General features: G+C 42.2%; 1 protein-coding gene across 2 annotated transcripts in view; it reads left to right on the top strand.

Moving 5' to 3' along the window:
* OSBPL3 (oxysterol binding protein like 3) overlaps window positions 1-25,712 on the top strand; it is a 262,480-nt gene that overhangs the window by 186,806 nt on the left and 49,962 nt on the right. Inside the window, exons 10-14 of one of the 2 annotated variants that reach the window (XM_040352884.1) lie at window positions 782-874; window positions 4,666-4,819; window positions 11,721-11,845; window positions 12,360-12,461; window positions 20,847-20,981. In XM_040352884.1, coding sequence (XP_040208818.1) covers window positions 782-874; window positions 4,666-4,819; window positions 11,721-11,845; window positions 12,360-12,461; window positions 20,847-20,981 — 609 coding nt within the window. The remainder of the gene's footprint in view (window positions 1-781; window positions 875-4,665; window positions 4,820-11,720; window positions 11,846-12,359; window positions 12,462-20,846; window positions 20,982-25,712) is intronic. The other variant, XM_040352885.1, reaches the window with a different exon arrangement.

Raw genomic sequence — 25,712 nt, 5'->3', positions numbered from 1 at the left:
GAGACGGTTTTGTTTTAGCTTTGTTGTTTCAGATCATCAAATGCTTCACCTACATCAGGGGTGCCCAACCTTTTGAAGGCCAAGGGCCACTTAAGCAAATTGGTAACTGATCTTGGGCCACAATGAGCGGAGCGGGAGGATGACAGGTCCGTGTCCATGGACACAGCCCACTCTACTCTATGGGCCCTCTGATCCAATCCGATTCACCCAGACAGAAGGGGGCAGATCCATTTCTATAATTTTTTTAGGTAAGCGGGTGTAAAAAGACACAAGTCTGTTTAGATCTGCTGCTCCATAGAGGTGAATATTAAGTCTGATTGGGTCAGACCGATCATGTGAAAGGGGCCTAAGGCTGCTTTCACACTGATGCACTGCGATTTGCCCAAACCGTGGGTGCAGAGCAGTGCACCTGTGGATTTTCTGTGGGTTAGCTGCACTTTGCCGTAAACTTCTATTATATCCTGCAGGTGTGGCGCACTTTCTGAAAGCGCAAAAAACCCGCAGGTAATAACAGAAGTCTATGGCTCAGTGCTTGTTTCCTCTACCAGCAGCTTCATTCACAAAACTGCTGCTCTGGGATGGAGGGTCAGCAACCCGTGATCTGGGCTTCCCAACCTGTCAACTCAGAGCAGGAGGCCGAGGGCCACATGAGAGGGCTCCGTGGGCCACATGTGGCCCACGGACCACTGGTTGGGCACCCATGACCTACATCATCTTAGCTTTTGTAAGGAATGGTCTAATCCCTGGTATGTAATAACTGATGCTAATATGTTTCTAAAAGGTTGGTGCTCTTGAAAGTCCAAAAAAAGAAAAAGTAAACAAGCGGAAGTGGCGGACAAAGGGAATAAACAAAGATTCCAAAGGTTCTCTGCAGGTAATCAATATGCTTGTGATCTTTCTATAATGTAACTGTATGTATACTGTGTGTGTGTGTTTGCACAAAGAAAGATTCATAAAGACGTGAATGAGCGAGTTTATTTATTGGCCATTAACAAAATGAAAAGTAAATGAACAGAAGAGAAAACCAAATCAATATTTGGTGTCGCCACCCTTTGCCTTCAAATCGGCATCCGTTCTTCTAGGTACACACAATGCTTGTTCACTGTTCACACAGTTTTTGATGGAACTCAGCAGGTAGGTTGTTTCAAAACATCTTGGAGAACTAACCATAGATTTTCTGTGGATGTAGACTGCCTCAAATCCTTCTGTCTCTTCATGTAATCCCAGACAGACTCAATGTTCAGATCAGAGCTCTGTGGGGGCCAAACCATCACTTCCAGGACTCCTTGTTCTTCTTTCCACTGAAGATAGTTCCTAATGACATTGACTGTATGTTTGGAGTCTTTGTCCTACTGCAGAATAAACTTGGGGCCAATCGCACGTCTCTATGATGGTATGGCATAATGGATAAATCTCTGCCTGTGTTTCTCAACATTGAGGACACCATTGATCCTGACCAAATCTCCAACTTAAATCACAGAAATGCAGCCCCAAACTTGCTAGGAACCTCCACTATGCTTCGCTGTTGCCTCCAGACACTCATTATTGTACCATGCTCCAGCTCTTTGCAAACAAACTGCCTTTTGCTATAGCCAAACATTTCAAATTTTGACATGGCAGTCCAAAGTACCTGCTGCCATTTTCTGCACCCCAGTTCCTATTTTTTCATGCATTGTTGAGTTGCTTAGCCTTGTTTCCATGTCCTATGCTGCAGGCCAGCAGGTATCTTGTGGAAGAAGAAAATGATGGTCAAGCTGCTAAGTCTGTTTATGGTTTAACAGGTGGGACCTATGCAGTGCTGCTAACGGTAGAGTATGCCAACCTCAGATGGAGACTGCCAGGGTGGCAACCTGTACTAAGGCATTTGTAGTTGCCTACAGGACCTGAAGTGAATCCGGGGATGTTCCAACTTCCCTAAACTAGTAGTTCAACATTTTGAAAGAAATTCGGTTGGAATCAAGGTGGGAATGGAAGATGGTTAGGGTGGGATGAGAAAAAGGCATGTGGAAGCCACATTATCAGTTTTTAACTAATTTGCCGAGACTTTCTGTCAGACTTTCTGTCAGTTTGTGTATGCTACAGTTGTTGAATGTCTTTGACAAATATCAAAAAATTCCATACCTGTTGCTAATCCAGCCCACCCCACATTCTAATGTCTATTTTTTCTGTTGGCAAATCTGTAACTGTTTTCTTAGTATAACACTGTTGTGGATGTCCATAGCATATTGTTTATTTCTTCATAGTTTTTTTTTTATTCTTATATTTATAAAAGCAGGTTACATTTTTTCCCCCCCAAAGTAAATCTATTCGATTTGCTAGTTTTCTATTTTTTAACAATTTCTTATTTGCTTAATTTTACTGTCAGAACCTAGTTGCTCATTATACAGCCTCCCCATGCGTCTATTTCTTCCAATTTAGGATTTGTGGCTGTCACTTTTATTCAAAAATACTCTTACTTTCAAAAGCAGCCCCCATAACATAGTATACCAGTTAGGTGTGTGATCCTTCTCAAATTTAGCTGTAGATGCCATCCATGTTTCCAAAAATAGTGCGCAAGAAAGTGACATACAGATTGCCACACTCCTTTTAATTTTTTTTAAATCCCTAAAAGCTATAATGTTGTAGAGAAAAAGCAACCAAAATACCCTAATCTCAAAAACAGTGCAGGCCACAGCATACAGAATTGTCTTTGCTAAATATGTCATCACTTCATTACCTAAAGGGTTCATGCCTCATTGTAGGATGGTGAGCAGAGATTATATCTATACATATAAATTGAGTGTATAAAAGATTCATGCTCCCTCAGTGTGTCGGTAATCTTTAAATAAATGATTGTTGTTTTAAGTCTAAGGTGTAAAAGAGAGAGGCCTCTAGTTACCTGGCCCCAAAGCTACTCCTAATTGGAAATCTTTCATTAAAGTAAACCTGATCTGGCCTAAAACATTGCTAAGGTAACAGTGCTAAAGTTCAGCACCTTCTCGTACCTGAAAGTAGTTGTGCTAGTCTCCTAATTGATCCCTGTGAAGCCCTCTTCGAACCTATGCTCAGGTTTTACATACTTCTTGATTAATACCCAAGACTAGTTAAAATCTCATTCACCTCATCGTGCACCTAAACCATTGTTTTGAGACAAAATATCAGAGCCTTTATTGCCCACTGTTGTGCTTTTATTAGCATGTGTATGACCAGAAGTAAAATTGAGCATCATCAGGGGGCAACGTTTAATCTCAACTTGGTCAGAAGTCAAGATCTCGTGTACAGCCTGGGCCTGTGATTCAATGGACTGCATAGGGACACATGATTTGAAGACAAGGACAGTGTACTTCGTCCATGTGGTTACTGTTAGAAATGTTTCAATATGTTAAAAATACCATATTTTGTCTTCAAACCACGCACTATTCGTAGGGCATTGATTTCACAGTCAAGCTGAAAAGATTACGCATCACTGCCCTGAGTGAAGTCCGACATAGTTCAAAATTCAGCAGAAAACGGACACATTTCGAACCATCCATGGGCAGGCTTATTGTACTAAAGTCGTTTTACTTCTACCTGATCCCCTATAGATTTATACTCTTTCAGGAACAGCCATGCACAGCCCAATCCTGACCTAACTTGGACTGAGCCATTTATGGTTCCTGATAATTCAAATAACTTGTTATTATACTCATGTGTTCAAGTAGAAATATAGCCAAAACTTTTTTTTCATTTTGTATAGCGCAAGGGAGGGTTATAACCCATGTCAGGTTTTTTTTTTCCTCCATCTGTGTTTCATTGCAGACATTTCCCTTCACTTCCTGTCAAAAAGAAAGTGAGGGGAAATCTCTGCAAGTTGAGGAATTCCTAGGGGACCACCAGAACTAGTGTCTCCATTGGAAGCTTGCCCCACTATTACTTTTCTGGGGACAACCCAAAATGTGGGATATTCTTTTAATGCTAATGGTAATGGTAAACAGGGCCAATGGAGAGGGTGAATCTCCTTAACATGAGCACAGACAGCAATAAAAACAGACATATATTGTAATCCCTCTCCCAGATATCCCAAAAAATAAGTCCCTCAACAACACGTTGTTCACCACATTGAATTTTAGGACTAGTTCACACCATACGTTCGTGAAGATCGGAAAACTGCGCAGATTTCACTTGCAGAAACATGAGTTTACATCAGTTTTCATGCACTTTTCATTGAGTTTTTATGCACATTGACATACGTTTTCATGCGCGTCAGTTATGTGCCCTGTTCATACCACAGTGTTGATGCCATGTCAGTTGTTTTTCCACGCAAAAAAATGACATACAAGTTGCAGTTTCCTGCACAGAATAAATCCGCATTTGATACCAGTACGCCTGCAGAAAAATTGAGGTCTCTGCACATGGTGTGAACAAGGCCTTAGCTATATAAATACAAATTAAATTGGCAATGCTGCAGTGGTTTCAAGGATAAACAGATGTCTCACCACTTGTTTTGTGTGAAACATTTTATCAAAGGTTAAAACAAGCAGTAACTCCATACATGCAAGTAGAGTGCGTACAACATTTCCACTGGTACGGCTTGCCAGTCATGTTCATACAATTTTTTTGTGCTTATTCTAGAAAGTCTTTAATGAAAAAAAAAATCTATGTCTTGAGTATTTTATGAGCGTTTATTAACTAGCCTTTGTTTTCCAGGTACCGACAACCATTTCGGCAAATGTAAGATTACATGCTTCCAACCCTAATTTATCTACAATAGATTATACAGAGGAAAAGCAATACTCAAATGGCTCTGACAATTCCAATTTCTCCAAGATGCAGGATGACTTGTGTCATGTTGCACACAAAGGTGAGAAGCACACAAATCCTAAATGAGAGCACCTATTGACATAAGACTTGGGCCAACTGCTGAGATGAATGAAAGATTGTTCTTTAAACCGCAGACATTTTCTCTGCCAAAAAGTGTTGGGAAGTCCAGGGGCCCAGTTCATGATGTGCACCAGTAATCATACTTCCTTAAAGGAATTGTACACTTTCAAATGTTTTGAGTTTTAACTACGTATATTCGTATAGTTCTATTCCCTGTGTTTGTTTGCCTTGTATTGATGGGTTCATGTGGCTGCAGTTTGCAATGTCATTACTGATAAATTCCTGTGTCCATGTATTAATTCGCCTAGCTTGTCTATATTCACTGAAAGGACAGGCAGCTTCTTGTTTCGGGTCACACAGCGTCCAATCTATGGCTTGTTAATGTGATGTGAACACATTTTGCCAAGCGTGGTGACCTCTCTGTTAATTGTTCTGCCTGTTTGTTTCTGTGTCAAATCTAATTACTATACGACTCTCACCTGCACTATTGCTAGATTGGGAGACCCAGGGATTGTGGGATATATAGTTTCCTCACACATGTTATTTCTTAGACTACAGACTGAGGTCATGCCATTCTGTATACCTCATGTTTGAGCACAAACCGAGACTTCGGACATCAGAAAGATTTACTCTACTATTGGCTGCAGGTAAAGCGTAACAAATGACCCCGTGAAACTACAGGATCAATGTGCATCTTGTGCAGGTGAAAAACAAAGGTGCAAGTAGTAAGGTTTAAAATGCCTTAAAGTATGCTACTAAATACAGTACTATAAGGTATACAGTATATTGCAAATTCCACCACGCTACTATAACTAAAATGTGAAAAAAAAAATCAATATAAATTATTTATACACTGTGACTGGCTTGCTGCTAAACACTGATATGTGTGCCCACATCAAAACAAAATACAATACAGAAAAAGTGTAGCGCTACCTCCTATTTGCATAAAGTGATATGTGAGTAGTGGTGGAAACTTCCTGTACAGATAAACCAATAATGAAATCCTCAAGCTCCTAGCTAAAGAGAAAAATGTATCAGATATAATTTAACAGATAAGTTAAAAAAAATTACAGCCTGTCAGGTTGCTTTCCCTACCTGAAAGCAAAATAACTCTCTTACGTTATAGCAGACACCTTCCACAATCAAAATGATCCCTTTCCTGCCCGCTGACCAGCCCGCCCCAAAGTTTATTTTTGAATGTTGGTAGTTACATATGGCTAGGCACACTCCCTAACTGCTTTGTTATGATGCTTAGCCCAGCTGGTGAACACTGCATTGTGGAACAAAAAGAAGCACGTGAAAATTAGTCCTGGGAGTGCTCTGTAATTTAGAGGGCTGCAGCAGCAATTCTTTGTGCAAGATTTCTATGTGTAAGTTATAGCATTGGAGAATGTCATCTATGCAGTGGTGGTAGAAGGGGGGTTATTTTCTTTTCATTGAGACAGAGACCACTTTGTGTAGTGACTACAACATCTATCCTTAGTTAGCCCATACACACGATCAGACTTTTTGACAACAAATGTTCGACAGATGTGTTTGATCGGACAATCCGACCGTGTGTATGCTCCATCGGACAATTGTTTTCAATTTTTCATCGGACATATGTTCGCTGTGAATGCTCTCAAACTTTTCGGCAACAAATGTCCAATGGAGGATAATCCGATTGTGTGTACACAAGTCCATTGGATTTAAGTCCAAAGTACAAACACGCATGCTCAGAACCAATGCTAAAGATCGGCCAACAATAGCAGAAGTTGCCCAAAGGATGGCGGTAAAGAGCTGAAAAACCATGTGATTTAGTGAAAGTTGGCTGAAAATGTTCTGCAGTGTGTATGCAGAACAAATTCACGGCCAGCGCCCATTCGGACCAAAATCCACAGAAAAGTCAGATGGAAGTCCGATTTGTGTGTATGAGGCTTTAGAGTCGATACGCATTAATGAGTCAGTGAAGCCCCCTAGTAACAGCACACCTGTGCATCTGTTTTTGGTCTGTATGAAAAGCAGGTACATGTGTGCATTGTGCTTGGAAGCAATTTTTTGAATTTGTCCCCTTTGCAACAGGATACCACAGGCCAACCCATCTCCTCTATTGGTGCTGATACACAGAAATGTGAGCATTGGACCCCCTGTGTGTTTTGCAAGCATAGTGGATCCGGCACCAGTAGAAGGAAATGTCCTCATTTCAAGAGACCTTCCTCTTTCCATAGACTCATTTATGGGACAGCAAACTGGCTCTGGCTCTCAGTCAGCAGTCAGTTTTTCACTAACTTCTTCAGGGACTCCTTCTTCATGGACATTTTGTGTCCAAGGATTCAAACTTCTTCTTTGCATAAACTAATTTATGGGGCAGCAAACTGGCTCTGGCTTTAAGGCAACATGTGGTTTCAGACACAGATCTTATGCTGTACAGTTTCAACCAGCAACCAAACAGGATTGTGTCCAGGGCCAGGGATCCTTAGGCCTTTATGTTAGATGCCCTAGTCACTCAGTGGAAATCAGTTCAATCTGATTTATGGTTTTGGTCCTTCATAGGCCAACATTTAAACCTATTCTGTATTTCCCTCCTTCTCCTGTCATACAAGCTTGCCTTTGTTGTGAATATCACTTTGATTTGGAGGGTATCTAAACCTTGGCAGTTTTTTCACGTAAGGAATTGTTTCTTGTACTTAACAAGATATAGGTTGTTTTGAGAACCCAAAACTCCCTCCTGCCTTAGACGGTCATAAAGGCTCCCAAAAGGGACCGGCTGCTTCTTGATCCACAATTACTAGGTGGATTTAACAAATCCATACTCTGGCGCACAACCTGAGAGGTAGGGATTCTTCCTTTTCTGTAAAGTACCATTCCACTAGTAGTGTTATTGCTTAATGGGCTTTTCAACATCAGGCCTCAATTTTCCAGGTCTGTAAGGCAGCCACCTGGTCGTCTACTTATAAATTCGCTACAATGGGGGATGCTAAGGCCTCAGTGGACACTGGCTTTGGTCGGAGAGTCCTACAGGTAGCCCTGTGGGGGCCTTCTCTGTTGTTCCTCTTTTTCTATTAAGGGGATTGTTCCCGTTGTATCTGTTAGCCATTCTTTGCAATTGCCTGCCCCCAATAAGATTGCTTTTGGATGTCCCAGTAGTCTAAGGCCTTGTACACATCAGCGTATCTGTCCGCTGAAAACGGTCCGCCGGACCGTCTTCAGCGGACATGTCCGCTGCGTCCGCTGCCGGATTTCTGTCGATGGTTGTACACACCATCAGACAGAAATCCGCGTGGACACGATATGCGGTGACGTCGCCGCGATGATGACGCGGCGACGTGCGCGGCCCTGGAAGGTCAATGCTTCCACGCATGCGTCGAATCACTTCGACGCATGCGAGGGCTTTCGGCCGATCGGACATGTCCGGTGAGTCTGTACAGACGACCGAACATGTCCGACGGACAGGCTTCCAGCGGACATGTTTCTTGGCATGCTAAGAAACATTTGTCCGCTGGAAACTGTCCGATCCGCCGGACAATTGTCCAGTCGGCCGTACACACGACCGAACATGTCTGCTGAAACTGGTCCGTCGGACCAGTTTCAGCGGACATGTTCGGTCGTGTGTACGGGGCCTAAGAATTAACTCCCCTGTGTCCTGTGAAGTGTAGAGAATGCATTAAGGTGAAAAACCTTGAGGGGGTTACAACCCCTTTAAGAAAACAGGATTTTTTTCTTACCTGTAAAATCCCTTTCTTGGAGTACATCATAGGACACACGGGTCCCTCCCTTATGGTTTCATGCTGATATGATATTGCTTGCTCACAAAAATGAGGCTGGGATTGAGAGGGGTTATGCTGCTGGGAGGGGTCAAGCTTTGCTTTATGCCAGTGTCCATTCACCTGGAGGTGGAGCATAACCAATAGTCTTATGCCCTGTACACACGATCGGTCAATCTGATGAAAACGGTCTGATGGATTTTTCCATCAGTTAACCGATGAAGCTGACTGATGATCAGTCGTGCCTACACACCATTGATTAAAAAAACGACCGTGTCAGAACGCGGTCATGTAAACCACGTACGACGGCACTATAAAGGGGAAGTTCAAATCCAATGGCGCCACCCTTGGGGCTGATTTTGTGTTAGTAAAAGACGATTTGCGCTTTTCTGTCTGTTACAGCGTGATGAATGTGCTATCTCCATAACGAACGCTAGTTTTACCAGAAAGAGCGCTCCCGTCCCCTAATTTAGTTTGAGCATGCGTGGATTTTTAACCAATGGACGTGCCTACAGATAATCGTTTTTTGTCTATCGGTTAGGTATCCATCAGATAATTTTAAAACAAGTTCTATTTTTTTTAACCGATGGATAAATAACCGATGGGGCCCACACACGATCGGTTTGGTCTGATGAAAACGACCCATCAGACCGTTTTCACCAGACAAACCGATCATGTGTACGCGGCATAAGAATTATGTCTCGTGTCCTGTGATGTACTCGTAGAAAGGGACTTTACTGGTAAGTCAAAAATCTCTTTTTTGTTTCTGCTGAAATGCTGTCAAAAAATCACTTCACACTGCAACAATGAGCTACTCTCAGAAAAGTAATCACTTCTTCTGAATCGATTTTTCTTTGTAAGGTCTTCAAAAACTCACTCTCCTTGAAATTTAGTTAGGATTAATATTTTTTTTTCTCAGCTGACATTGCGATACTCTGTATATACCAGAGATTGAGAACACGTAGATCCTTTCAGTGATTCATGTTCTGTCATCCAAATCTGCTCCCCTGTACGGTGAGCTAATCATAAATGTATAGTTTTATTATGTCATATTCTTGGTTGATCATTTAAAACAAGTTACTTTTTTGCTTTTTTTATTTTTTTCTCTGCTTCAGCAATATTTAGACATGGGTCACTTGAAGGGCATTGTTCAGGAATATTGAGCATTTATGCAGCCAAATGTGCATATATACTATAAAAGGAGAACTCCAGCAAAGTTTTAAAAGTCACTAAATATACCTAAACAGAATTCCTTACAGTAGTAGGGCAGCTAATGTATAGGGCAGTAAATGACACCATCTCTAAAATGTTATATGTCAGCCTCCCCACTGCTTATACACGTTGACATTACAGTTTACAGCTAAATAGTAGAAGCTCTTGCTGTTTTTCGCAAAAAGTTCTTTTTTTTTTTTTTGTTCAGACATTCTATGGTCAGCTGGGAAGTGAACACATCCAAGAGCTCAGATGCAGATCATTGTATGTAGGGAATAGTGTGGGAAAATAAATGACGTTTATGAAAGGCAAAACCCTTTTTATTTTAGTTGTGGAAACAGTCTGCAGGGTAAGTTCTCATTGGGGAGATTGAATTATTTATCCTAGTAACTGGTCATGGTGTGACAGAAAGAAAGGGAAATCATTTTTGGATTATCATTAGAACAAGAGTTGAAGGCAAATTTTCCAAGCTAACAAATGTTTTTGGTGACCCCTGTCTAAGATGGGACTTCCCTCTCACTTTGGAGAGATGGATGTGTTGACACCTGCGAATGCACCCTCCCTGCAATTGGATGCTAGAACCCCCAACCGGCAGTCTGCGTCCAGGGCCAATCACTCACATGCAAGTGGGTGCAATTAGCTGTGAGAGCCAGCAGCCTCCTATTGGTTTTAATGGGGCTACCTACTCGCAGCTATTTGTGTGCAGTGGCGTCACTAGGGTTGGTGTTACCCGGTGCGGTAAAACATGGTGTCACCCCCCCTCCACCTCAATACAGACCCCCTTTCAAGTATAGTCCCCCCCACTTAGTACAGACCCCCCTCCCTCAGTATAGATCCCCCACTATGTATAAACCCCCTCCATCAGTACAGACCCCCCTCAGTACAAACCACCCCCCCATCAGTACAGCCCCCTCCAGGACAAACCACCCCCTCCATCGGTACAGCCCCCCTAGGACAAACTACCCCCTCCATCTGAACAGATCCCCCAGGACAAACTACCCCCTCCATCAGTACAGCCGCCCTAGGACAAACCACCCCCTTTAACAGTAATAAAACCCCCTACCTGTCGCAACACCGCAGAGGACACCCCCCCTCCCCCCCTCATCGCAAGCCAACACCCCCCGCCCGTTACCGCACCAGCTTGGGCGGCTCAGATACATGGAACACCCAGGCGGCAGCTGGAGAGGAGAGGACAGGCAGTGTTAAGCCGTGCCGCCCGGGTGGAGAATGGATCGTAACAGGCAGCAGTGCTGTAGTGAGAGACGGAGACAGGAGGAGAACACCCGCGGCCGCTGCGCTGGAGGTGGGTTTCCAGCTGAAAAAAAAATGTCCAAAGTCAGCAAGGGCTTTCCTCATTCTCGGGATAGTGTTGACCCTGTAGCGGGTGGCCCCCGGTTGCGGACCACACCTCCTGCACCCCCCCTAGCAACACCACTGTTTGTGGGAACCTGCGTTGACATTCTCATATCTAATCTAAGGCAGGGTACATTTGAAGGTGTGAATGCCCCCTATATCTCAGGTCTTCTGTCTCCAAACAGGAAATTAAGAAAAATGTCCATAAAAAGACATAGACAGCAAAAAGTAAACCCGTAGAGATTTTAACCCTTTCCCTACGCTATCCAAAACGAAAATACAATGTTTGGTAATATTTACACTGTAATATCAGTTTTAATAGAAAACGGTTTTCACTGGGAGAAATGATATACTTTAAAAAATGATAATGGGGTTATGTTAGGTGGTTATTTAAAATGCAACTAGTTCGTAGAGGTGACTGACAAATCTGTTTTGTGCTGATTATGCATGAATTTTTTAATGAAATACTGTACCTAAAAATAATCGTGACTCTATCGTTTTTTTAGATTTTGCAGTGCACATGATCTGCTTTTCAAGTAGCTGACATTTCCTTTTTTTTTTTTATTTCTTTAGCTTATTTTACATTAAAATCTGCTTATAGCACAGTCATGGCTGAACGAGAAAAGCTAAAGCAGCTATTAGAACAAGACTCTTCACCGACTGCTCAAATACTGGGCCTGAAGAATGCCTTATCAGTGGTAAGATTCTGTGTGATACAGCTAGAAATCTAAAATAATACACTTTAACAAATCTTACTCTTGTATATAAAAGCTCCTAAAAAAAGGAACTTGCTGTGTTGCCTATACCAGCCCATCAGATTCTCGTGTTCATACCCTTAGTGCAGGTTACAGAATAAAAGGGAGGATCTGACTGGCTGCTCTGAACTAAGTTGCCTGGCGTTTACCAGTCATCAGGATCAGTGGTGTTGACTTCAATTGCTGGTTGTATGTCCTGCTTTTCCTGCGTGTGTCCTGCTTATGCAAACAAGGCTTACAAGGGACTATATACTATGTACACTCAATTAATATTTCTCAATATAAAGCCATTTTAATTTTGTCCTTAATTGGTTCCTGATTGAAATAGATGATTTAAAATGTCAAATGCTGAAAAAAAAGATGAAATCCTAAAATTTATATCCAAATCTCCTAAAACCCCCTCAATCTGTGTTTTGCTATTTTATTATTGCTATCTGTATTTCTTTATAAATTGCAGGCAGTAAAACAAAATGCTGATCTTACAGAACGCTTGTACAGAATTCATGCTGATTCTTTGCCTCATGGTACAACTGCTAGTGCAAACATCAGTCCGGTGAAGGTGGGTGAAGATATCCTGGCTTAGTGAAGTACCAGCCAAAATAAAATGGGCACAAAAGTGTACATAGATATGTGTCAGATGGGAAACGCTCGCTTGTTTTGCCGATGCCATAATTTTCTTTTTTTATTTAATTTATGGAGAGTGTTTTATATGTTTAAAAAGGATGTCAAGTTTAAATAATATTCTGCTAGATGACCCTTTTGCTGCCAGGTCCATTTTTGCACACTTGTAAAATTGCCTGAATATCCGTTAAAACTCACAAACATTTTATGTTCTTATAGGGAATCCTAAGAATATAAAGGCGGTAACTGCAATTTTTTACTTAATGCAATATTAGTGCAAATACAGTTAACTAAAATTTAGTGCATGAAAACAAAAAGATATATTACCAAATTTTATAAAAGATGAGGTTGAACTGAATAAATTGATAGCCAACATGTCAAGTCTTTACATTGCACACATGTCTGAGAAATGGTGACACATTTTGGTACACTATATTGTCCATAGGCGGCCATTTAACAGCTCTTACAGGTCATCAGTTTAACCATGTATAATGGCCCTAGAACAATTCCTTAAATTCTGGTGTGCGCAGCAATATGTAATGTAGCGCAATTGCTGTTTTCATAGGTAGGCACCCGACGCGTGTTTATGTATGTGGGGTGGGAAAGAGGGCGATTTTAAAAAGCTTTTTATTTTTTTTTACCCTTTTTAAAAAAAAGTGTTTGTCAAATAACAATATTACTAACAGATAAAGGTCCAATAGCCCCCTATGTAATTGCATATTGGTGACAGGTCATCTTTACTGAGACATCAGGGGTCAGATCCCTAATGTCTCTTTTGTACTCTACTGTAGCTGATGGAGCATGGCACTACCAAGACCTGTTGAGGGGGTGGCACTACTGTGACCTGTGGAAGTGATCAAATTATTTAAGGGAGAAAGCTGACTTGTCTGCATAACAAGTACACACACAGTCCCGGCAGCTACACCTGCCAAGAGCCTTAGGCCTCATGCACACTGGACATTTTTACAGCTGCTGTTTTTGGCTTCAGACGTTTTTTTCTGCAGTCAATAAACTCCACAGCATGTTATTCTATGTGTCCATGCACACATAAGCTTTTATCAGCATTTTTTGGCAGGGACGTTTCCTAGCTGGAAAATAAACCCAGAACTAGTGGATTTTGAGAGGAGTTTTTAAGCTGTAAAAACACCCTAAGGGCTCTTTCACACGGAGCGCCCATTCAGGTCCGCCTGCCAGCTTTTTAGGCGGACCTGAACGGGCGCTCCCTGCTCCTCTATGGAGCCGCGAATGTCAGCGGTGACATGCCCGCTGACATCCGATCCGCCAAAGTGTGAAGAAGGAAAAACCTACTTTTCCATCCGTCTGGCGGATCGGGTGAACACGGACAGACGGTCCGTGTTCATCCGATCCCCCCATAGGGGAGAGCGGAGAAAAGACAGGGCGGTCCCTGCACTGTGTGCGGGGACCGCCCTGTCATCCGCCGGCTCAGCGGGGATCAACTGAGCGATCCCCGCTGAGCAAGCGGAGGTTCACGGGGCGGATCATTACTGATCCCCCCCCCCCCCCCCTGTGAAAGGGGCCTAACTCTGAAAAAAGCTGAAAACTGCTTAAAAACACCAAAAAACTCTGAAATATGTGACTATTCTGCGCTTATCAGCGTTTTTGAGCCGAACGATTTTATGGGAGTATAGCTTTGCTAAAAAAAACTCTACAGCTAAACAAAAACTCTATAAAACGCTACTACAAAAACACTAAAAAAACTCACTCTACAGCTAATGCTTTTTTATAATGTCCAGTGTGCATGAGACCTTAGAAATAAATGGTCTCTGTGGCAGTTGAAGCCAGCAGCTATAGGTTAAAAAAAAAAGATAAAAAACTCTGTAAAATAACAAAATTAATAAAAAAAAATCGTCAGCTTCTAATAAAAAAACAAAACAAAAAAACCCCCAAAAAAACAAGCCTTATATATCCTTAAACAATGAACAATTATTTAGGAAATGTAATTGAAAAGTGGCTAAAAAGTTAACTGACACTGTTACATTTGGTATGGGTGTCTACACTTGGGTTAAGGCTTTCTACACACATATTTCCTGTGCTTGTGGTAGGTAAGGTCAGCACTGAGTCGCTTACACCAAGGCTAAACGCAAGCTTGTCTATCAACTCCAATTCAATCAGAATGCTAACGGATGCATCATTAAACAAAAAAAAAATTGAGCAGTAAATACTCAATGCTTTATGTGTACTTTCCTAAATCGGATATACTGAGCTTGGCAGCAACTATGCGTTGTGCATGTTTGTGTTCAGTTGTGTCTAGCATGCATTTCTTTTCACCTGCTGCTTCATACACATTCTCTTTGCTGAGCTTGCTAAATAGCTGTGCACCCTTTACAACATTACTATAAAATGTGTTCATGTATTTTTAAAATGTGACTGTTATATACAGTATGTGTAATTATATAGTACAGATGTACAAACTTAAGCGACTTATGTGAATCATGTATGCTGCAAATTAGTGGGAAATATCCAGGCATAAGAATTGACTTTGGATTTGGTTAGAGTCTAAGTTGTTTTTAAAGGAAAGCTATCTTAAGAAAAATAAAGGCTGTCAGTAAAGAATTCTCTTGTTGAAAATACTTTTTCCTTTGCTGTCATGCCGGCACTTTGGCTTCAGTGTAGTTAAATGGTCAAAAACGGAAAACACCTATAAACGAAACACTTCTAAACGCGGCATACCGTGTTTAGCCGCGTTTAGTCGTGTTTGGCATCTGAAACATGGAAATCTTCTGCGTCTGAACCCATTTTTTTGCTTTCAAAGAAACGCTGTTGAACGCAACTGCCTAAAAACGGCAATAAACGAGACTGTGTACATGGTCACATAAGATCACATTGAATGAGTTCAGGAACAGTTGAAAAAAGCGTCCAACTGCCTCTGAGTGTACGTTTAGCAGCGTCCCGTGTACATGAGGCCTGTAAAGGTACAATTTTTCCCCCTAAATAGCTTCCTTTACCTTAGTGCAGTCCTCCTTCACTTACCTCATCCTTCCATTTTGCTTTTAAATGTCCTTATTTCTTCTGAGAAATCCTCACTTCCTGTTCTTCTGTCTGTAACTACACACAGTAATGTGAGGCTTTCTCCCCGCTGTGGAGTGTTATGCTCGCCCCCTCCCTTGGACTACAGGAGCTGACTCAACAGCTATGGCTTGGGGGTTTCTCACTTCTGCTTAATCTTGTCCCATAAGGGGGGGCACCAAACTGATTCTTTGCCCCAGGTGAAATAATGTCTAGCTTCCTCACTGGTACTGCCTATAAGAGTACCAGTACCAGCCGTTCTACTCTAATAAAGTAAAACGGCTAGCGGCTAGTGAAGAGGAAGGGGGGGCTTTGGTGGCCGGGGGGTGCATGAGTTGTCCGGCCGCTGTGGGAGAGACCTGTCAAAGTGGGCCAGTCTGGATGAAGTCCAGGGCCAAATTTTTATCCCAGTCCAGCCCTGCACCCATCCAGAACTCTCGTATTGGCTAGCAATGCCAGAATATATGGTTAAAATCAGCTGGATCAGATTTCATATTTAAAACAATTGGGTTTATTTATAACAAAAAATGGCTAATGAGATGTTATCTTTTACATTTCAATATATAAAAGATGAGCACCAAAGCTTTACTACTGTGTGTGCAGAAAAGCCAGATTTGACAGTTATTGCCTCCTTTTATGAAAGTGACCTGCTCAAATGATTATTATTATACAGGATTTATATAGTGCCAACAGTTTTCACAACGCTTTACAATGTAGAGGGGGGGGGGGGCGGTACAGTTATATAATACAGTTTAATACAGAAGGAACAGGTGGGTCCTGCTTGTCATGCTCACAATCTAAAGGAAGGGGATGGTACAAAAAGTAATGGCTGCGAGGCATGGTCTGGCTTGGGTACAGTTCTTAGGTGGAGGTGGGGTAGGCTTTCCTGAATAGGTGAGTTTTTCAGGGATCACCTTAAGGTGGACAGGGTAAGGACTGACTGGACGTACTGGGGCAAGGGAGTTCCAGAGGGATGGGAGAGCCTCTGGAGAAGTCCTAGGGGCGAGCATGGGAGGAGGCAACAAGGGAACTAGGGAGCAGAAGGGCTTAGGAGGAGCAGAGAGGACGGCTTGGGTGATATCTGTAGATGAGGTTGGTGATGTAGCTGGGGGTAATGTTGCGGAAGGCCTTGTATGTTGTGGTTAGTATATTGAAATTTATACGGTGTGGTAATGGAAGCCAGTGAAGGAATTGGCAGAGAGGAGCAGCAGACACGGATTAGGTAGTAAATCTTTTCTTGTTGCCATCACAACGGGTGGCGTCATTGAAAGTACACGCCCCATTGTGATGGCATTCACGCAGAAAAACTATAGAAAACATTGAAAATAGGTGTCTATGCTAGGATTCAAATATAATAGCGACCATAATTTTTCCCTAGAGAGGAGGAGACAACCGCGGAGGTTGGGGCTCCTCACATCTGAATGTAAACAATCCGTCTGATCTTCACCAAGATAGGTCTAGTGGCTACCAGGCCCCTCTACCTAATCCTCACCTCTCACATTCTCACTCCCCACCCACTTTCTTCTCCCCCATCTTCTCTCCCATCATCACTTATCCACCCCTTACTTCATGTGTTGTGACACAAACCGAAAAACAATCCAATTGTGATATTTAGGAAGAAGAGAAGGAAATTACTCTCATCCTTCTCCTTATTCCTTCCCATCTCTTTCCGCTTAATACACATCTACCCTTCACCTTTTTCACTCCCGTATAATCACCCATTTAGGCCCATACTGGGCATTCTATAATCACTGAATTTATAACCACTATTCCATATTGCTGTGAATATATATCTTGTGTATCCTTAAAAATAATTTTTCTCCCACTCATTTACCCCACACGATGAAGGAGATAATTAGGGGGGTGTAGCTCAGCATTTAGAGGAAAGAGTAGGCAAGCTTTCTTAATCACACAAGTATAGGAGTCATTTTATAAATGTATCAACTCTTTCATTAATATGGTACTATCTACTTCTTAATGCCATTCTGACATACAGTACAGACCAAAAGTTTGGACACCCCTTCTCATTCAAAGAGTTTTCTTTATTTTCATGACTATGAAAATTGTAGATTCACACTGAAGGCTTCAAAACTATGAAGTAACACATGTGGAATTATACATAACAAAAAAGTGTGAAACAACTGAAAATATATTTCATATTCTAGGTTCTTCAAAGTAGCCACCTTTTGCTTTGATTACTGCTTGGCACACTTTTGGCATTCTCTTGATGAGCTTCAAGAGGTAGTCACCTGGCGCAGCACCCCATCACTCTCCTTCTTGGTCAAATAGCCCTTACACAGCTGGAGGTGTGTTTGGGGTCATTGTCCTGTTGAAAAATAAATGATGGTCCAACTAAACGCAAACCGGATGGAATAGCATGCCGCTGCAAGATGCTGTGGTAGCCATGCTGGTTCAGTATGCCTTAAATGTTTAATAAATCCCCAACAGTGTCACCAGCAAAGCACCCCCACACCATCACACCTCCTCCTCCATGCTTCACGGTGGGAACCGAGCATGTAGAGTCCATCCGTTCACCTTTTCTGCATTGCATAAAGACACAGGGGTTGGAACCAAAGATCTCAAGTTTGGACTCATCAGACCAAAGCACAGATTTCCACTGGTCTAATGTCCATTGCTTGTGTTCCTTAGCCCAAACAAGTCTCTTCTGCTTGTTGCCTTTCTTTGGCAGTGGTTTCTTAGCAGATATTCTACCATGAAGGCCTGATTCACACAGTCTCCTCTTACCAGTTCTAGAGATGTGTCTGCTGCAAAAGGTGGCTACTTTGAAGAACCTAGAATATGAAATATATTTTCAGTTGTTTCACACTTTTTTGTTAGGTATAATTCCACATGTGTTAAGTCATAGTTTTGATGCCTTCAGTGTGAATCTAAAATTTTCATAGTCATGAAAATAAAGAAAACTCTTTGAACGAGAAGGCGTGTCCAAACTTTTGGTCTGTACTGTAGTTGATATTTTCTTTGATTTCTACATTTCAGGAATAATACCTTTTTGCTTTGTTCAACAAAAATGGAATAATAGACATTTTATATTTTTTCCTTGACTCGCTAGTATCATGAAATATACATTGCCAGGGGTCTCACCCAATTTCTCTGCATTAAGTTAAAAACCATTGTGAGTGCAGCTCCGCTAGCCCCTTTATACTTACCTGAGCCCCATCTCGTTCCAGTGATGTGCATGAGAGCAACGTCTCTCCTTGACTCTTTCCCTTCTCATAGGCTCACAAGCAAAAGCCGGAGCCATTGGCTTCCACTGCTGTCATTCACAGCCAGTGGGGAGGGAACGGGGGGTGGGGCCAATGCACGCTCTGTGTCTGTTGACACACAGAACCAGCTTTGGAGCATACTGACATGAGTGCCCCTATAGCAGGCGACTTGCTATGGTGGGCACGCGGAGGGGGGTGGGGCCAGAAACACTGGTGAGTGATGTGAGAAGAGGAGGGTCAAGGCTGCTCTGTGCAAAACCATTGCACATAGTAGTTAGGTATAACCTGTTTGTTATTTAAAAAATAAAAATAAATTTAAAGGTTTACAATCACTTTAACTAAATTAGATACATGTTTGTGTTTGCAACATTTGGTGCTGTATGCAAGGCTTCTTGGTCAGTAGGTAGCTGGCAATACTATATTTATCAGAAATGCTCCTATAGCCACATATTTATAAGGAAACAACAGTGAACATTCAGTGCTTTGTTTGAATGTCTTATTACATTACTTTTTTTAAAAGCTTACGCCAAGTATTAGTAGGCTTATCTTTGTTATGTAACTGTGATTCAAGTCGGGAACACAAGTTATGAAAGGTCTCTCTAGTCACCAAAGTCAAACCCATGCTTTTAATGACTGTGACTGTCAACAAATCGGCACTTGTAGCAGAGTTTTGTCTTTCGTTTATCTGCTTAAGACAGTCTTTTTTTTTTTTTTTTTTTTTTTTTTTTAACAGCTCTACTTATAATTAGCTCTTATACGTTGATAATTTAAAAAAATCTTGCTTCCACTTGAAGTAATTCTCACTGTAAATGAAGTACTTGGAAGACTCTTCTGCTGTGAGCCCCCTGTGGGGCTGTTCCTGTGGAAGTAGCAGATAAGGGCTTGCTGTGTAATGTGTGCAGATCTAGAGGCATCACAGCTTGTCACATCCATTCAGTCTTTGCTGGGAAATCGGCTCCCACCTGGGAGATGTGGGCAGATGATTATCATTATCTAAAAATGACCTTCACTCATACAGTATCCACAAGAAAATATCAAATTGTTTATGTGACTCTCTGTAACAGTGTCAGAAGGCCACATGCCTCTCAGGTACCTAAGGGACTTAGTCAATAGTTTTTGACATGAGAAAATAGAAGTGGATGTTAAGTTTGAAATAATCCTAAACTACGGTACATACAAGAAAACAAACCACTTTGTTGATTGGGAAACCACTGTTTACTGCTCAGAAGTGGCTCTATTTCTTCTCTGTTGTGTTCACTTCCTGCTTGTCTGATTTTACTGACCACTGTGAAGGGAGGCTTTACTGCGGTGGTCAGTAACGTGCTCGCCCCCTCCTGGGAACTACATCTGTGCGGCAGGACGCTCTCTACGTGTTAGAGACTTCAAGGAGGTGTGAATTACTGGGCGTGCCGCAATTCATACTGGGAAATGTAGTTCTTACATGAACGATCGCCGCAAACCAGGAAGTGAATGAGAGAACAGAAACTAGAATGCCGGAGGTGATATAGATGAAGGAATTTAATAGGTATTTACTAGTTTTTTAACAGAATCATTACACTATTCTGTCTGTCTACCTTGCAGACATTAATTTTAGGCAAAAAAATGTTTTCCTTTACAACTCCTTTAATGCAGAGAAGGTAAAAACCCTTCAGCCTTTAGAACAATTTTAACCTTGCCAATCAGATGGTCTTTCCTTTGCTGTTTCAAGGCAATACCTTTAAATATCCCAAAAACATTAGCTCAGCAGGAGACTGCTACCTTATGTCTGTGTACAACTATAGTTCTGGATTTGTGTATGAAAAGAGACAAATTACAGCATGTGAAAATATATATATATATATATATATATCTATATATATATATATATATATATATAATCGAATATGAAAGGTTTGTAATTATTTTAGCCAGTTTTATGATTTGAAGTCTGTTGCGTTATTTCGACAAGCAGGTAAAAACACAATCTCCACTTCCTACGTGGCCATAGGATATTCGGTAGTGTTATCCTGCAGTGGAAGATTTGTTAATCATAAAGTTAAAATAATGATTTGTTCTTATCATCCACTTATTAGGAGGACACGTGTGAAGGGAGCAAGCCTCTAGTTCATCAGATGTCCAATGAGAGCCGCTTGTCCATCACAGATTCCCTTACAGAGTTCTATGACGCTCAGGAAGTTCTGCTGTCATCTAGCTCATCTGAAAATGAGGTCGGTGCCTTTTTCATTGTATAGTGCTATCTTTTCTCTTGCAGCTCTCCTTAATTAAATATAGTAGACTACAAGGTTCTAATTAAAGAAATAATAGCACTCCAGTATAGAGATCCATTTGATTTATGCATTTTTTCAAAAGGAGTAAAACCTTTTTTTTTTTTTCCTTTTTTAATTTAGCTAGGGTAATTACAGAAACTCTTTCTATATCCACAAAGCTTCAAGTGCTAGTATCTGGTTTATAAACTGATGGGCTTGGAGAAATACAGGCAGCAAGTAGGACAGTGAGAGAGAGACTGCTGAGTGGCTCTTCATGTTTTCCAGCCATCCAGCATGATCTAGGTGGGCAGGTTAGAGTTTTCTCTGTGTTAAAGCATAACTTCAAAATATTCTGCAGTGAGCTGTGTCAAGTTGATTACAAGTGTAGCACCCTGATGTTTAAGCAGGGTTGCTCCTATAGTTACTGCCAGGTGTAGTTACCTTGGCTCATTGTTAAGGATCACTTGAGTTCACCCTAAATCTGGAATTGCTGCAATTCTCTCTTCTGACGCTAGGTGGCCGGGTACCTGGTGACATTAGATAAGAAAAGGGCAAAGCAAGGACAGATTAGGAGTATACAGGGTATCTGAGCCAATGGGCATAGATTTTCCTAAATTCCTTGGCCTGCTGGGAGAATCTATATATTTGGGTGGAGTCAGGTGTTCAGTGTTCTGTGCCACCTGGACAGCTGTCTGGGTGGACATGTGTTATATTGCCTGGCTGCTTGGCTGGAGTTTGGGCCTATCCCGGGCCCATCTGGCTGCTAGGCTGTCTGAGGGCCTATCCAGAAACAAGAGAGCAGGGTTGGGATTGCGGCTTGTAGTCCATCCAGAAGTGATGGTTCTGCCAGCCGGAGAACGTGTCGTGGTTGGAGGTAGAGGGGAAGCTGTCGCCACTAAGGGACCAACCACCTTATTACTAGGGACCACAATGAGTAGCTGAAGCAAGTACCGGAACAGTATTCTCACCAACCAGGGATGGTGAAGAATTGGGAAACTTCAGCAGGTGTCAAGCCAGTGACCCTGTCAGTGGAGGTGACGCTTGTAGAGCAGCCTTGTGTGGATCCAGCAGAGAAGCGGGGGTGACGCTTGAGGAAGATACTTAAAGCAGTGTTCCACTTCCACCGCTTTAAATACCGGTGACCCCCTGACATGCCACATTTAGCATGTCATCGTTTTGGGGGAGGATTGGGTACCCTTCCTTCAGCGGCACCGGAAGAAAGATCACTTCTCCCCCCTCCCTCCCTGCAATCTTATGGGACACATCACAGGTCCCAGAAGATTGCCCGGTCATTCACAGCAAGCAGAGCGGCTCGCATCTCGCTTTTAAGCCACAGCCGGGCACCCACAGTTAGCATGTCGGTGCCTAGGAGAGGAGCGAGTGGCAGTGAATTAGCAAGTCTAGTGAGAGAGACTGGGAGCTCAGTGGGTTGAGAACCTACAAGAAGTGGCTGTAGAGAAAGTAAAGGAGTTCATTACAACTTGTGTTAGAAACTGTTCTAAGACTGTTGCCATAGGAGACAACATTCCTACACATGCAGATGTAGTGTCTTGCTGGATGCCTTTCCCCGCATTGGCTGTCTACCTGTAGAAGTCTCAGAGTCTGCTAATTAACATTGCAACTATCTAGGAGTGTCCTGGCCTGAACCCTCTCTCCCACAGTTGTGTTCAAGAGAAATAAAATCTCTTTGCATTCAAGAAGTGTATGGCACCCATGAATCTACCTTGCATTACACCCACTATGACTTAACCCACTCTATACTATCATTAGACTAAAGGAGACAGCTATATTAGACTCACTGGCAGCTATAAGGGATCAATAAATGGGGGGGGGGGGTCAACAAGATATACCCAAAATGAATTAATAAAAATTAGTCTATACAGTTCATAGTAGTAAGGAATATCAAGTAGAAGTCCACAGGATGGGGATTGCCCACAGTCACCGGCAGCTCCTCAGCAAGAAATGGGAGTTCCCTGAGACACAAACAAAAACGTCAGAAAGATTACGACTGGGTCAGTGTGATATCTTGCAAGCTGCACACAGGGCGGATGTGGATCACCAATTAGGCCTGAAGAAGGAGGTGGCGCCTCAAACGCTTTGCGGCCCATACCCAGAGACGCTGCCAGTTATATACTGCTTTACGGTGGGTCTGAACTTATCCCCACAGAGGTCTTCTCATCCCTCATGACGGCTGGTTGCTTGACTGGTGACCCACATCCACCCTGTGTGCAGCTTGCAAGTTACTTTTATGTAAATGTATCTGAATAAAGTGTTACTTGTTTTTTACTATAAAACTGACTCAGGCACCCTCTTTCTGCTGTTTTTGTTTGTGCCAAGTTGATTGTTAATCTTTCAGCCTCGATTCACACTGCTGCGACATCCCTATGTGACTTCATCATGGCTTGCATACAACTTCTTTAACAGAAGTCAATGCAAGTCGTGTTGAAGTCCCATCAAAAGTAGTGAACTCTCAAGTCGCATGACAAGTCGCGGCTGTGTGAACCTGGGCTTAATCAACCAACTAATATGTAGTGCAAGGGCTCACCTGATTCCAATCTGAATATATTAATTACAGTACAAACCTATGATATAATATGAATGTTTTTTACAGTTTTGTTAAATCTTTTTAGTACAGATTATGGCTGGTAGGGAGGACTAGATTATGGTAGGACCTTTTTAGGGATTCATTTTGAGACTTTACAACAAACCAGCAGAATGCGGACAGATATGTGACCGATATCTCCAGTTAGTGGATTCTCCCAATCATGTCTCATTTTGCCAGTAGGTAACAATGCATTGTCTATGGGGCACTGCTTGACGGCTCCAAATCAGTGTTTTCAGAGAACAAGCCATTGGGTTGTTGGTAATGGTGTATTGATAATAGTGGGTCTTTCACCTTAAACTTTTGTAGTATTATTTCAAATAGCATTTTGCAAGAAGCTAAGTGTAGAACATAGTAACTGACTCTCTGCCAGTGGTTCTCAACCTTTCTGATGCCGTGACCCCTTGACAAAATTTCCCAAGTTGTAGGGACCCCTAACAATAAAATTTTCCTAGCATGGGTTGTCAGCACCCAAGGTAAGACAAGTAATCTGCGCCCCTAACCCACGGACATATAGCGCTCCCCGAGTTACTTCCACTCATACAGTATTAAAACCCATTATGGTACATTTTAGGATGTACCACCCTTACTCGTTGTTCTCCTTTTTTTCCCTTTTATCTCTCTCTACCCTAATTTCTTGTTTTTTCCCCCCATCCCTCCCTCTAGCCGCCTTTCTTGTTCTTTCTCCTATTCTTTCTCTCCCTGTTTCTTTGTTCCTCCCTATTCCATGTATCCTTGATTTGTATTCCTTCTCTTACTCCTTATAAGGGGGGGGGGGGGGGGAGTTGGGATGAGTGGCAGTGCTGGGGGGAGTTCTGATCAGCCAACTTGGGTGCTCTTGATCAAGGTCTTCTGCTGATCTGAGAACTATAGTGGGGACTTTTAATAGCAACTATAATCACAGGTAGTGTTATTCACTGTGTCTCTGGCTTCACTGTGTCTCTGACTTTGTGGTGTCTCACAGCAGTGACACCTATGCCAAAATCAGGAGCTAGAGTCTCCTTCAGCCCCTCCCACTTCACATTCCTCACCAGTCAGCTGGCCTTTAGTCTCTGCCCCCCAGCCATGTCCTGAACTGAATGGGTGGCTGCAAAGAGGCTGAGTGGGCGGCCGCAGGCTCCAGGGACAGCCCTGCTGGTCAGCCACGAGAAGACTGGGAGAGCTGTGCGGGCTTCAGGAACAGCTAAGGATTTGGTAACCCCTGGCAAATCGTCATTCGACCACCGAGGGGGTCCCTACCCCCAGGTTGAGAACCACTGCTCTATGCAGACACAATTTACTTTTTTAAATCAAACCATTGCAAGATATTTTTTTGGAGTACTATAGTTTAAGCTTTGCTTCTTGCAGTTTCTCATTAACAAAGGCCCACAAATACTGACTTGGGGCTTTTTTTTACATCAGCCTGCATGCTAAAATGAGTGCTGGTTGTGTACATGGTATAAGTGCAGTGAACGGTGGTGTGATGTGTTGTTACAATGCATTACTCTGTTTGTTTTTTTTATTCTTATTTTTATTGAAGTTCATTCAATTTTTGGTGTTGTAAAGTGCTGTGGTGCAGTGCTCTGGATATAGACATGTTGCTTTTTTATGCAATGTACTACAGTTTAATGCAGCATTATGATTTGGACAGAGAACATAGAAAAAAAAAACGTGGAATGTGCCCCTGCATTGATCTATGCAGAACATAGCTCAATGGACGTGGTATGAACAGTAGTAGTAGTTTTGGACATAGTGGAGAGGGATTAGATCACCTGTCAGGTTATTATTGCTGCTTGTGCCCCTGTTAAGGAGATTCACCTTCTCGATTCGTCATGTTTACCATTATCGTAAGAAAGTAAAAGTACAAGAAAATCATACATTTTTGGTTGACACCAGAACATGAATAGAGGGGAATCTTTCAATAAGGACACTAGTTCTGGTGACAACCATGGATTCCCTTACTTTGGAGGGATTTCCTCTCACTTCTTGTTTTCAGCTATGGAACAGGAAGTGAAGGAAAATCTCACCAGTAGGGCACAGATGGCAAAAAAAGAAAACTGTCAGGGGTTATCACCCTCCCTTACTCTGTCCAATTGTAAAAAAAAAGTTTT

Source organism: Rana temporaria, chromosome 5 (assembly GCF_905171775.1).
Source record: "Rana temporaria chromosome 5, aRanTem1.1, whole genome shotgun sequence".
NCBI lineage: Eukaryota > Metazoa > Chordata > Amphibia > Anura > Ranidae > Rana > Rana temporaria.
Note: the sequence above shows the minus strand (reverse complement) of the source record. Positions and strands in the feature narration are given on the sequence as shown.